This window comes from Hyperolius riggenbachi, chromosome 3 (assembly GCF_040937935.1).
Source record: "Hyperolius riggenbachi isolate aHypRig1 chromosome 3, aHypRig1.pri, whole genome shotgun sequence".
In the NCBI taxonomy this organism is placed as follows: Eukaryota; Metazoa; Chordata; class Amphibia; order Anura; family Hyperoliidae; genus Hyperolius; species Hyperolius riggenbachi.
The window spans coordinates 342,952,967-342,967,778 of NC_090648.1; the positions used below are offsets into that span (position 1 = coordinate 342,952,967).

Here is a 14,812-nt window from a genome sequence, read left to right on the forward strand (position 1 = left end):
GAAGAAGAAGAAGACGATATTGAAAAAGAAGGAGAAGGAGAAGATGAAGATGAAGAAGAAGATGAAGAAGAAGATGAAGAAGATGATGAAGAAGAAGATGAAAAAGAAGAAGAAGATGAAGAAGATGAAGAAGATGAAGAAGAAGAAGATGAAGAAGAAGAAGAAGATGAAGAAGAAGAAGAAGAAGATGAAGAAGATGATGAAGAAGATGAAGAAGATGATGAAGAAGATGAAGAAGAAGAAGAAGAAGAAGAAGATGAAGAAGAAGAAGAAGAAGATGAAGAAGAAGAAGAAGAAGAAGATGAAGATGAAGAAGAAGAAGATGAAGAAGAAGAAGATGAAGAAGATGAAGATGAAGAAGAAGAAGAAGAAGATGAAGATGAAGAAGAAGAAGAAGATGAAGAAGATGAAGAAGAAGAAGATGATGAAGAAGACAATATAGAAGAAGAAGAAGAAGATATAGAAGAAGAAGATCGAGAAGAAGAAGAAGAAAGATAAAGAAGAAGAAGAACAAGTATATACAGTAACACTACTGAACAAAATTAAGGACACAACTTCTCTTTCCACATTTTTTTTTAAAGGAACATCCCCACATAATCACTTGCTGTTGTTACTTGGAAAAAAAGATGTTTCTTGCATCATTCACCCTCAAAACAAGTGTTGGAAGCTATTTAAGGCCAATTCGAATAGTCAGCTCGAATAGTGAGCTCGAATACCGACTCGAATAGTGAGCTCGAAGTCCGAGGTCGAATCGAATAGTAAAAATTATTCGACTCGAATATTCGACTGACCTCGAATAATTTACTATTCGAATTCGACCAAACTCGAATTTTAAAAAGGGGTATTTGAGCATCACTAGTTGAGAATTTTTTTTCCCCACAATAATGCCTCTTGTACATCATCTTATTATCTTTTGGGAGACACCTATGTCATTTCCCATCAAAAAATTACTTGCTGGTTGAATAAAAGTAATTTTAAGTCAAAATTTGCCAGGGGTATGAATAATTATGGGCAGCACTGTATATAATCACTAGTGATACTTGGAGATCACTAGAGATGACCAGTGAGTGATAGGAGGAAAGTGACAGGGAAGACAAGCTATGCAAAGGGGGTATCACAGCAGCTTAATTTACCATACCCTTGTAGATGGAAGGAACCTTGTGTACCTGGATAACGAATCTCTGTGTTTCCATTTGACAATGCACACTTGCCAGAAGAAGAGGCCTCCATCCTTAATGACCTTCGGAGAGGCGGTACTGAGGAGTGTCTGACAACGAGGTGATCGTTCGGCACGGACTGATTCGCCACACTTTTCCTTTGATGTATCTGGACTTGGTTTTTAGACCCATGAATGGATATACTTATCCCTAAAAAAGAAAATATACATGTATTACAGGCAAATGGATAACACAGTCTGGGCTGGTGCTATAACGGTTTCAATTTGTCCATCTAACAATCAATGCGAGTCATTCAAATTTTAGTTTTAAAAGAAACTATCTTGAACCTGATTGGCTATTCAGAGTGAAAACCACTACCATGAAATGTTCTTTTTATAGCACTAGGGTCAGTTGGGAAGTTGGTTGTTATAGAAACAAAATTGTGTACCTTGTTGATCATTTTGCAAATTTGAATAAAATGTATAAAAACAAAATGTTTCTAGAGCTAATTATGCAAATATATGACTAGCTGTACTCCATGAAAGTTTTTTAGCATCCATGTTTTTGTGGCTTCAGAACAAGCTTGAAAGATAACTGCAGTATGTGCTGTATAAGATCCGGTTCACACTGGCCATACAAATGGTCCATTCAGCGGATTCTAACGGACTGGATCCTAACAGATGTGAATTAATCCTATGTTAATCAATAGGATCTGTTCACACGGGTCTGTTCGGCCCGTTCCGCCAAACGCCCACAACTTTAGAGAGGGAGCGATTTTTCCAGATCGACGCATGCGTCACATTGACCATGCACTGAATGGAATGGAGGGTCACAAATCAAAAACTGATGTGAACCAGCCCAGCCCTGAAAGTATCTTGCTAATTATATCAGTTACTGCAATTTATCTGTGTATTATGATCCTTGCCCATGATCTGTACTGAAAGATGACTGAACAGGATTTCTGCTGCCGAAAACACTGTATCACATGGAGTAAATGTAACAGTGTTTTTGCACATCTTCACTGTCAACAGTGTTAAGTAACTTCTCCAAAGCAGAGTCCAGTCATTCTATTGTAGTTAAAATAAACTACACTATCCTTGAAGCTGTTAGCCAACTAATTGGTTTCTTTAGGTAACTTGCTATTCTTTCATGGAGGGCGAGTCAGAAGGTTGGACAGAAAGAAATCATCAGCTGGTAACTTTGAAAGGACAAAGGAATTTTAAAATGTATCTCTTGCAAATTACAGTCATACTGATGCACAATTCAATACACTTTATAGAGTTCCCATTTAAAGTGTGCCAAATACAGTGGCTTGCAAAAGTATTCGGCCCCCTTGAAGTTTTCCACATTTTTTCACATTACTGCCACAAACATGAATCAATTTTATTGGAATTCCACGTGAAAGACCAATACAAAGTAGTGTACACGTGAGAAGTGGAACGAAAATCATACATGATTCCAAACATTTTTTACAAATCAATAACTGCAAAGTGGGGTGTGCATAATTATTCAGCCCCCTTTGGTCTGAGTGCAGTCAGTTGCCCATAGACATTGCCTGATGAGTGCTAATGACTATATAGAGTGCACCTGTGTGTAATCTAATGTCAGTACAAATACAGCTGCTCTGTGAAGGCCTCAGAGGTTGTCTAAGAGAATATTGGGAGCAACAACACCATGAAGTCCAAAGAACACACCAGACAGGTCAGGGATGAAGATATTGAGAAATTTAAAGCAGGCTTAGGCTACAAAAAGATTTCCAAAGCCTTGAACATCCCATGGAGCACTGTTCAAGTGATCATTCAGAAATGGAAGAAGTATGGCACAACTGTAAACCTACCAAGACAAGGCCGACCACCTAAACTCACAGGCCGAACAAGGAGAGCGCTGATCAGAAATGCAGTCAAGGGGCCCATGGGGACTCTGGACGAGCTGCAGAGATCTACAGCTCAGGTGGGAGAATCTGTCCATAGGACAACTATTAGTCGTGCACTGCACAAAGTTGGCTCTTATGGAAGAGTGACAAGAAGAAAGCCATTGTTAACAGAAAAGCATAAGAAGTCCCGTTTGCAGTTTGCCACAAGCCATGTGGGGGACTGAAAGGTTGTAATAATGTGCTGCTTAAATCACCCCGATATTAAAATATATACAGCACATCACAATTTCTTAAAAATGACATCATTGCTTCAACTAGTCAGCAGCACATTCCTCCAGACAGTGCTTTACAGATACATTAATAATTAACACTCTAGAAGTTCCAGGCACCTGAATACAAAACCTGTATTTCAATACCCAGTTGATATATTACCATACAAGCCACTGTGACAGAGATCTGAAGACTCAGACCTATTCATGCATTGTTGTTAAAAAACCTGGTCTATTGAGAAATTAACACATGTAACAAAGTCTACCTCTGCCAGTTGTTTACAGAATAACAAATCCTATTGTCTCTGCTGTCTGTACCATGTCTATGCTATTGTTTCAAATATTTTCTATGTGCACTCCGGTCTAATCTGGTTTTTCCCTAACATCAGGGTGTATATAAGATTGACCTGTAAATAAAGATTTCAGATGCTGTTCCACCAATTTAAGTGTTTGTGGTTCTGTATCTCCCAGCTGGAGGAGAGGGTATTCACTTGGATTGGGGGAGAACTTTAACCTGGGTTGCAGATTATTCTGCTAAGTCATCTTGTAGCTGCCTCCGATGAAATCGAGCTAACAGTTTGGTGTCGAGAAGTTGGATCCGCCATATACAGTATCGGGTGAGTAATTCTATTTTTTGATTACCACCCTATACTGTCAGAGCGGATTAATAGAACCCGGAGGGAAAGTGCTTCTGTAGCGCCTCTCCCAGGAATCTGATATTCCTAAAGTAAATAGCGGGTCTGATGCCCCAATTAAGAAAGCAGTACTGTGTGTCTAAGTGAATATTCTCTCTAAACCTTGTATATTGTTGTATAGTCGCTTAAGTGAATTTTAGTTATATAAGATTGCATGTTACTGTATAGATTTGTTAGCTTAGCATAATGGAAAAGTCTCAAAGGTAAGGGGACTCCCAAGGGTTATTTTTGATTTATGATGTATCATATTCTGTGATGCTGTTTAATGCGGATATATAGATTTGTAAGTTTTAGAAAGAATCATGTTCCACAATTTGCTTTGAATCTTATTTCTGACTAACTCTATTTAGGAGTTTCATTTTTTTTTTCTCGGAGACACTCAGCAGTTGCAGGTGTCTCTCTGGACCAGGACATTTTGAATGGGCATTGCGGCCGCAGGATAACTTTTTTTTATCAGTCCCTCCAAAATGTTCTGGCCTGGCTACTAGATGTTTCTGAGCCTTTTCTTCTAATTACTATAAATGTGTTTGTCTATCTCCTCTCACTGTAGTTTTTGTGGAACTGTGATTTAAATTGCTTGTGTATGACTGGTTGCACTTTTTCAGCTAGGTTGTACTTTACATATGCATCTCTGGACATCTGCTCAGAGTTGTTGCAGGTTTCTACCCCCTCCCTCCATGTATTGGGAGAGACTTGTGTTAATGCTTTTGTTTTTTCTCTTTCCTCTTCCCTGAAAAGACTGGGGGCAATGAGGAGAGTGGCAGGAAGCAGAAACGAGAGGAGATCCCAGCTATTTGTTGTTTGTCTGTTTGTGTATGTGTCTGTGCACAGAGAGTATCCAAATATTTTTTTTTAGAGTTAGGAATAAACCTCTTAATTTAATTGATCGTTTTTTTCTACAGTCAGAAAAGTCAAAAGCTAAATTATTGTTGGAGTCTAAAATTGATCGTTTTTTTCTACAGTCAGAAAAGTCAAAAGCTAAATTATTGTTGGAGTCTAAAAGGTATGCGGACTGTGGTTATGTAAATGTGCATGTGTTGTCTTTCTTTGTCTACTATAGGAGAGGGTTTGTAAATTGTCTTGAAGCAAGGCAGGTGAGATTGAATGTGTAATTGGTTTTCACCTCATATAATGAATGACCCATGCACAAAGTTGCTGGCCATTGTGATGTTTTGAATTTAGTGTTTTGCAAAGGAAACAATTTATTTCGGGTGAACCAGATGTAACATGTCTTAAAATTTGTAATTTAAAGTTGGTTATAAAAAATTAACATACGAAAAGGCATGTTCCATCTGAAGTTTTTTGTTTTTCATGTGGGTTTTTTTTTTTTTTGTCAGGTATTTTTGCATATACCTGAGAATTCAAAGCACACAACAGTTTTGCTGTCAATGGGTTAATTGGGTTTGTAAATATTCAAGTAGGAATTGCTTTGAATGAAATGTAATACTTTTAGCTTGAGTTTGCACTCATGCCGATATGAATGTAATGTAGAGAGATTGTGTCCAAAATCATCTTGCTCAAATTACTAGAACTGATGCTCATTCTAGGTTTTCCATTCATATTGCCAAGAATAATGCAAACAATTGTGTGAATGTTTGAATACTTGTATGAAATTAGTGGTGATGAGTCCCTTAAGCAAAGTGACATACTTATATTTTTTCACTTGTAATTGGGTAAAATTCTAACAAATGCTTTTACAGCAATTTCTTTGTTGGTTTCTGGTCTGTATCTGGTTACAATCTGAGGGGTGTGGGAAACGAACCCTGGTGTTGGTGCATTTGGGGAGGTTTTTGAACAGCAGACGTTGACTCCCTGTACCACCCACTGTGCACAGGGTGAGATGGGGGGGCCAACTAAACCTGCAAGTGGCTGAATCACACAGCCTCATAACCCGGCCCACATCAGTGTTCTAACATGCCTGGAGAGGGTGGAGACACATATGTCATGTAAAATACTTATTGGTTGATTTGATTGTAATTGTCTCCATATGTCTGTTTGTATTAATACTGTGCTGTATAAAGCAAGGTCAGAGAAATGTGTTTAAGTGTCAGAACTCTATATTACTAGGATTTACAGAAAGTATGATGTTAGTAAAAGAAATTTGAATAGAGACGAGAATAGAGAGAGTAACCTTTGTCCAAAATATTGTTACATAGCTACGCATGTGGTAAATAGGTTGCACACACCCACTAAGCTGTTTAACTTCTTATTACCATTGAGGACCTCTACATAACTGCTTTGATCGAGACTGAGCTATCATTTACTTGGCTCATGCAGTTTGACAAACCTTGAACTCTTGTCTGACTCATCTTTACTACTTTGCTTGCACAAGTGTTCTTTATTACCTGTTCGCTTGGAGACCTACCTGTGATATCACCTGATTATGGAATACTTTGGAGATCATCTGATCTGATTCTCCTGCACTGATGCAGCCCTAGAAGGATGACCCTCTGCTGTAAGGATGAGCCCTTCCTGCACCTGCCCTCCTCCTGTGTTGGTGATGGCTGCTTCAAGCCTTTCTTTTGTGTCATCCTTTGGGAAGAACTCCGCCTCTGCTGTTGCAACTGTGAGGTTTCTCAACTGGGATGAGAAGTTGAGTCTGCCCTTCCCTGCCTTCTACAACCTGGCTGCAATTGCTACATCCTTGTTATAAATCTGTTTCCATTTCTTTTGTGGGTGCCCAATGCCATACAATGAAACTGCTAACAAAAAGGCACTGGGTGTATCCACGGTGATTACACGGCCAGCTCTCAACCGCCACTGTCTGTTTGCCCCGAGACAGTGAGAGCTTGGCAGAAAAACATCTGCATTCATCATGAGGGCTTGTGGTGATGAATTCACCATCCTCCTTCACCCTTCAAATGAACAATATTCTACTCTGCAATAATGAACTGACATTTCCTGGACCCACTCGAGGATCATTTTTTTTTCCAAAATGCATTAAGGAGTTCTAACCTTATGGGTGAGGTGTGGCTTTAGGCAACCTGTTACAGTTTACCACATTCAGTTTTCCATTAAGTTATGCAGGGCTAGATTAGGATGATATACTAGCAAAGCTAACTACTGTTAATTCATCGTGTAGTTGTGTAACCCTTTAAACTGTATATTGTATTTGTGTACCAATGACAACACTAACTCATTGATCTCTAACATACATAGAGCTGTGCATAGTATCTAAGTGATCCCGCCCTTTCCTTTAGAAAAGGTTGGGATCAAAGGTTGGGTTGAAAGGTTGTAATAATGTGCTGCTTAAATCACCCCGATATTAAAATATATACAGCACATCACAATTTCTTAAAAATGACATCATTGCTTCAACTAGTCAGCAGCACATTCCTCCAGACAGTGCTTTACAGATACATTAATAATTAACACTCTAGAAGTTCCAGGCACCTGAATACAAAACCTGTATTTCAATACCCAGTTGATATATTACCATACAAGCCACTGTGACAGAGATCTGAAGACTCAGACCTATTCATGCATTGTTGTTAAAAAACCTGGTCTATTGAGAAATTAACACATGTAACAAAGTCTACCTCTGCCAGTTGTTTACAGAATAACAAATCCTATTGTCTCTGCTGTCTGTACCATGTCTATGCTATTGTTTCAAATATTTTCTATGTGCACTCCGGTCTAATCTGGTTTTTCCCTAACATCAGGGTGTATATAAGATTGACCTGTAAATAAAGATTTCAGATGCTGTTCCACCAATTTAAGTGTTTGTGGTTCTGTATCTCCCAGCTGGAGGAGAGGGTATTCACTTGGATTGGGGGAGAACTTTAACCTGGGTTGCAGATTATTCTGCTAAGTCATCTTGTAGCTGCCTCCGATGAAATCGAGCTAACAGGGACACAGCAAACATGTGGAAGAAGGTGCTCTGGTCGGATGAGACCAAAATGGAACTTTTTGGCCAAAATGCAAAACGCTATGTGTGGTGGAAAACTAACACTGCACATCACTCAGAACACACCATCCCCACTGTCAAATATGGTGGTGGCAGCATCATGCTCTGGGGGTGCTTCTCTTCAGCAGGGACAGGGAAGCTGGTCAGAGTTGATGGACAGATGGATGGAGCCAAATACAGGGCAATCTTGGAAGAAAACCTTTTGGAGTCTGCAAAAGACTTGAGACTGGGGCGGAGGTTAACCTTCCAGGAGGACAACGACCCTAAATATAAAGCATGGGCAACAATGGAATGGTTTAAAACAAAAACATATCCATGTGTTACAATGGCCCAATCAAAGTCCAGATCTAAATCCAATCGAGAATCTGTGGCAAGATCTGAAAACTGCTGTTCACAAACGCTGTCCATCTAATCTGACTGAGCTGGAGCTGTTTTGCAAAGAAGAATGGGCAAGGATTTCAGCCTCTAGATGTGCAAAGCTGGTAGAGACATACCCTAAAAGAATGACAGCTGTAATTGCAGCAAAAGGTGGTTCTACAAAGTATTGACTCAGGGGGCTGAATAATTACGCGCACCCCACTTTGCAGTTATTGATTTGTAAAAAATGTTTCAAATCATGTATGATTTTTGTTCCACTTCTCACGTGTACACCACTTTGTATTGGTCTTTCACGTGGAATTCCAATAAAATTGGTTCATGTTTGTGGCAGTAATGTGACAAAATGTGGAAAACTTTAAGGGGGCCGAATACTTTTGCAAGCCACTGTATATACCAGTGTCATACTATACTTGTATTATGTTCACAGAGATGTCAGACTGGTAGAACAGCTTTTATACTGATACGTTTAGTGGGTAGCGAGTTGAAATGATCATACAAATGCACTGTATAACTTTAGTCTTTGGAAATACACCAACCCAATATATTGGAAATGATGTTACATAAATACTAACTGCATCACTGAAGAACAGTGGCGGCTCCAGGATTTTTTTTTAGGGGGTGCTATGCAGGTGCTGGACCAATTTCCGGGGGAGCTGACGACACACAAAAAATGGGTGTGGCTACATCCTGCGGCACGCAAAGCAAGCATGCAGCGAATCTTTTCAGTTCTGACAATATTGTCAGAAACCCCAGGGGTGCAGCTAAGGTTTTTGTGGCCCCAAGCGGACTGTAGGAAGTGGCCCTATCCTGCGGCGCGTGAAGCGGCAAAAATGGGCGTGGCTATCCCGCATAAGTGGGCATGGCCATGACATGTGGGTGGAGCTGGAGGGCGGATTGGGGCGGGGCTGTTTGCGGGGAAAATGGATGTGGGGGTGATTAAGGCGCGCGCAGCGCGCCGAAAGATGGATTTAGCCATGACTTGGGCTATCATTCATAAAGCATTTCCGCATGCGGAAATGCTTAAAACAGCTGACTTTACCGACCACTCGGCAAAGTCAGCATTCATAAAACCTCTTTCCGCATGGAAAAATGACACTACCGAGCAGAGTGATAAATCACCGTCTTGTGCGGTGATTATCGGTACAAACGTAGCAAAATGTTCATTCATAAAGATCACCGCAAGCGGTGTGAGGTCGGGAAGTTCCGCTCCCTCTGATGTGGCGATATCAATGTAAATTAATGGAGACACACAGACCAGCTCCCAGGCAGCTGCAGCAGAGCGGAACACGGAGAAATGTATCAACTCGGCAGCTTCCGTGTCTCCGCAAGCCTACCGCCTGTTTACCGCCAGCTTAGCTCGGGGAATCTCCGCACTGCTTCCGCACACGGATACATCTTTATGAATGCCCACCCAGAAGTCTAAAAATCCGCCAGCGGTGTTTTCCCGCACTGATTCTCTTTACCGACAGCCTGTTCATGAATGATAGCCATTGTATGGGCGAAGCTTAACCGTAGCACAGCAAATATAGCTAACTATGACCATTAAATAATAAATGCAGCAACAGTTACCCCAGACACCAGAAAATAAAAACGCAATTTGTGCAACATTTCAGCAGAAAACAAACAGAATTTGGGCCACATTTCAGCAGAAATCAAACGCAATTTGGGCCACATTTCAGCAGAAATGAAACGCAATTTGGGCCACATTTCAGCAGAAATCAAACGCAATTTGGGCACATTTTCAGCAGAAATCAAACGAAATTAGGGCACATTTTCAGCAGAAATCAAACGCAATTTGGGCACATTTTCAGCAGAAATTAAACGCAATTTGGGCCACATTTCAACAGAAATCAAACGCAATTTGGGCACATTTTCAGCAGAAATCAAACGCAATTATGGCACATTTTCAGCAGAAATCAAACGCAATTAGGGCCACATTTCAGCAGAAATCAAACGCAATTAGGGCACATTTTCAGCAGAAATCAAACGCAATTATGGCACATTTTCAGCAGAAATCAAACGCAATTAGGGCCACATTTCAGCAGAAATCAAACGCAATTTGGGCACATTTTCAGCAGAAATCAAACGAAATTAGGGCCACATTTTCAGCAGAAATCAAACGCAATTTGGGCACATTTTCAGCAGAAATCAAACGCAATTAGGGCCACATTTCAGCAGAAATCAAACGCAATTATGGCACATTTTCAGCAGAAATCAAACGCAATTAGGGCCACATTTTCAGCAGAAATCAGACGCAATTAGGGCACATTTTCAGCAGAAATCAAATGCAATTAGGGCACAGTTCAGCAGAAATCAAATGCAATTAGGGCACAGTTCAGCAGAAATCAAACGCAATTAGGGCACATTTTAGCAGAAATCAAATGCAATTAGGGCACATTTTCAGCAGATATCAAACGCAATTAGGGCACATTTTCAGCAGGAATCAAACACAATTAGGGCACAGTTCAGCAGAAATCAAACACAATTAGGGCACAGTTCAGCAGAAATCAAACACAATTAGAGCACAGTTCAGCAGAAATCAAACACAATTAGGGCACAGTTTAGCAGAAATCAAACACAATTAGGGCACAGTTCAGCAGAAATCAAACACAATTAGGGCACATTTTCAGAGCTGCAAAAAGAAAAGAATTTACTCACCTGGCACTGGCAGAAGTCTTCTCTCCCCGTCTCCTCTCCTGGCCGGCTCCTCAGGCGCGCAGTTCCCACGGAGCTCCCTCCCTCCTCCAATCTCCTGCGCTGATTGAATCAGGGCTACGGGAAGATGGCCACCCGAAGCCCTGTACTGGAGGCATAGTCTCCAGAGCAGGGCTTCGGTGGCGGCCATCTTCCCGTAGCCCTGCCCTACTCTGCTCTGCCAGCCCCGCGGGGCTGCGGGAAAACAGTGACATCACGCCGACGTCACTGAGCCGCTGAGGCCCCTACGATCTTGAGGCCCCAAGCGACCGCTTGGTTTGCTTTATGCCTCGCGGCGCCCCTGAGAAACCCCTGTTGTCAGGAGATAAATATGGCAGCCTCAATATTATTCTCACCTCGGGTTCCCTTTAAAAGTGCAACGCAAAGACAGAGGGCCCAAGTTTTGGTGACCCTTTCCCCAGAAAATTCACATAACTGTGCAGGTTTTCTCAAGAAAATACACGTAATGTGAGCAGATTTGAACAAAAAACACGTTCAATAACCCCAATATGCACAACCGTTATCAGATATGACCCCAATATGAACAATCGTTATCAGATATGACCCCAATATGAACAATCGTTATCAGATAGGACCCCAATATGCACAATCGTTATCAGATAGGACCCCAATATGCACAATCGTTATCAGATATGACCCCAATATGCAGAATCGTTATCAGATATGACCCCAATATGCAGAATCGTTATCAGATATGACTCCAATATGCACAATCGTTATCAGATATGACTCCAATATGCACAATCGTTATCAGATATGACCCCAATATGCACAATCGATATCAGATATGACCCCAATATGCACAACCGTTATCAGATATGACTCCAATATACACAACCGTTATCAGATATGACCCCAATATGCACAATGCTCAGCAGTTCTGACCCCAATATGCACAATGCTCAGCAGTTCTGACCCCAATATGCACAATGCTCAGCAGTTCTGACCCCAATATGCACAATGCTCAGCAGTTCTGACCCTAATATGCACAATGCTCAGCAGATCTGACCCCAATATGCACAATGCTCAGCAGTTCTGACCACAATCAGCAGCACCACCTGAAAAAGAAAAGAAAAACCCATTTACTCACCTAGTCAGAAGACCTCCTCTCCCGACCTCCTTGTGGCACGCAGCTCCCACGATCCTCTTCCTTCACGTGACTTCCTGCCTGCAGCCTGCATTACCCAGCAAGCAGGGCTACGGGAAAATGGCCACCCGAAGCCCTGCACTGCAGACTCCAAGTCTGCAGAGCAGGGCTTCGGGCGGCCATCTTACCATAGCCCTGCTCTGCTGCTTCGGGCTGCCGCTGTGAACTGACTCGGCGTCTCTTAGACGCCTGAAGTCAGTTCACGCCAGGGGGTGCTTTGGGGGTGCTTGGACAAATTTAGGGGGTGCTTGAGCACCCCCAAGCACCCCCCCTGGCGCCGCCACTGCTGAAGAACACAAATTATGAAAAATAACAAGGGGGCTTCTAATATTTTCCACAACCATAGACAGAGGTATGATCCTGCTCAAGAAGCAGATTCTAGATCCAGCATTCCATGATACAGCTTATGTAATAGTCAGCATATACAGTACTGCATTGCACTGCTTTTAGTCTGTCATCATAAACACTAGATCCCCTGTTGGTTATATACTGTATGAGATGTATTCTAGAGAATGTACATTTTCAGCATTCTGTAACTCCAGTAGCATAGACACAGAACTACAGGCAAAGATGTAAATTGATCAGCTTGCATTATGCTACATGAAACCACCATTACTGCTAGGCAACCCTTGCTGATACCCATGCTAAGGGTCTGCAAATCATTGTCTATGAATCACTTGGGAAATCATTTATTTACGGTCTGAAGATAAAACATCCAACTTTCATCAGCATTTTTTATGCCATTTTGGATATACTAATACATAAGAGAAAAGCAAGAGTCTTGTCCCTCCCAAAAAGTCTTTTGTGATTATTTCAGGTAGCAGATTAGTAACAATCATTGTACAGACATGGTGCTCGGCTCTCATTGGCCCATATCCAATTTCCTTTTTCTCCTGTGCGTTCTCCTAGGTGATATTTTCGCATCTTGTAAATAAAATGCTTTTAAACAAACAGCAACCAAGAAAATAGAATAATGCTGATGGTAAATTTTCCGCTACTTTTTGCCATTATTTTTTTGTTTGCAAAGTGCTGAAAAGTTACTTTGAAAAAAGTTCAAAAATTATCTCTTAAAACGGTATCGTCACCATTAAAATCAAATTTCAACAGCAACTGGTCTGAGTGTATTAAGTGATAAAGATGCTAAGCCTGCATTCAAAACTTTCAAAACTTTTTCTGCTGTTATGATTTGGAGTTATCACATACTTAAGGAAACACTGGCCCTTTAGTAGTCGTGCCAAAGAATTGCATGCTGGGGGTTCTTTTTATCTATAATCTATTCCTCCTCTTCCCTTTATTTCCCTGCCAGCTTCTTATCTGAGGCCTAGTGCACACCTAAAAACGCTAGCAGATCCGCAAAATGCTAGCAGATTTTGAAACGCTTTTTCTTATTTTTCTGCAGCGTTTCAGCTAGCGTTTTGCGGTTTTGTGTAGCAGTTTTGGTGTAGTAGATTTGCCTGGCAAACCGCTCTGAAGTGCCTTTTTCAGAGCAGTTTGCGTTTTTCCTATACTTAACATTGAGGCAGAAACGCATCCGCAATCCAAAATCTGCAGCAGCCCGGGAGTATGCGTTTCTGCAAAACGCCTCCCGCTCTGGTGTGCACCAGCCCATTGAAATACATTACCCTAGCGGATCCGCACCCGCAAGCAGATCGCAAACCGCAGCGGAAACGCTCCGGTGTGCACTAGGCCTGAAACCTAATCCCCTACTCACTTGTGTTTACAAGCAAGGCTGAGGCGACTCAGCGATTTGAGGAGACAAATAAAAAAGTAAAGGGCAGAAATGACATCACCAGTTAGCCTTAACTGTGGGAAAAAGACATGGCCCCCACCAGGAACAGAATTCTCGTAATTTACTATATAACATTCACTGAAATCAAAACGTAGACAGTATAATACATGTGTTATGTAAGTAGATCAAGTATTTATCTACGTATATATGTGTTTTTTCCCTGGCATAGTATGGCTGATCCTACTGCTTTAAGAGAAAACTCAGGTGAAAAATGAATTGCATATGCGCCATTCTGTCCTAAGTGGGTGGGAGGATGAGCAGAAGGTGCCTAGCTGCAGCAGAGACTACAATACCAATCAGCCAATGTTTTTCCAACTTGGAAGACTGCTGAAGAGACACAAGCTGAGGTTCGGAGGCACCTGTGCACAAGTTACACTGTCACTAAAAACATTCACAATTAACATAAATCTACAATTTATATGTAGCTTAAAAGAAGGGGTATAGCTTCTGCCCAGTTATTACCTTTGTTCCCACTGAAGAGTTACAGAGTACCCAGCAAGCTCATGGTGAATCAGAACTCCTAGGAGTGTGTAAGGGATACAAAGGACCAAAAAGCCTTTTTACTGAAATGCTATGAAAAACAAAAGTTTGCCTTCTTAAAACAGGAGGTATTCGTGATTATTCAGATTGGAGGGACCACTATCACAAAAAATGTAAACATATTACGCAGCGCTGGATACATAAATAAATAAATAAAATACAAGCAAACAAATACATGTAAGAGGTCTGGTACGTTTGACCCAAGTAAAATGCAGGTAGTATTAATATGACAGCTCTGATCTCTTACATACAGGTTATGGTCTATTCCATCTCCTTATGGGGCATTCTCAGGATTTTCTTTACTTTCAGAAGCACTTCTTGGATGACAGTGGCACAGTACAA

General features: G+C 41.2%; 1 protein-coding gene across 3 annotated transcripts in view; it reads right to left on the reverse strand.

Annotated features, from left to right (window-relative positions):
* The window catches only part of ANO4 (anoctamin 4), a 273,834-nt gene that overhangs the window by 133,424 nt on the left and 125,598 nt on the right, over positions 1-14,812 (reverse strand). For all 3 annotated transcript variants that reach the window (XM_068272805.1, XM_068272806.1, XM_068272807.1), the window contains one exon: positions 1,167-1,367. In XM_068272805.1, coding sequence (XP_068128906.1) covers positions 1,167-1,367 — 201 coding nt within the window. The remainder of the gene's footprint in view (positions 1-1,166; positions 1,368-14,812) is intronic.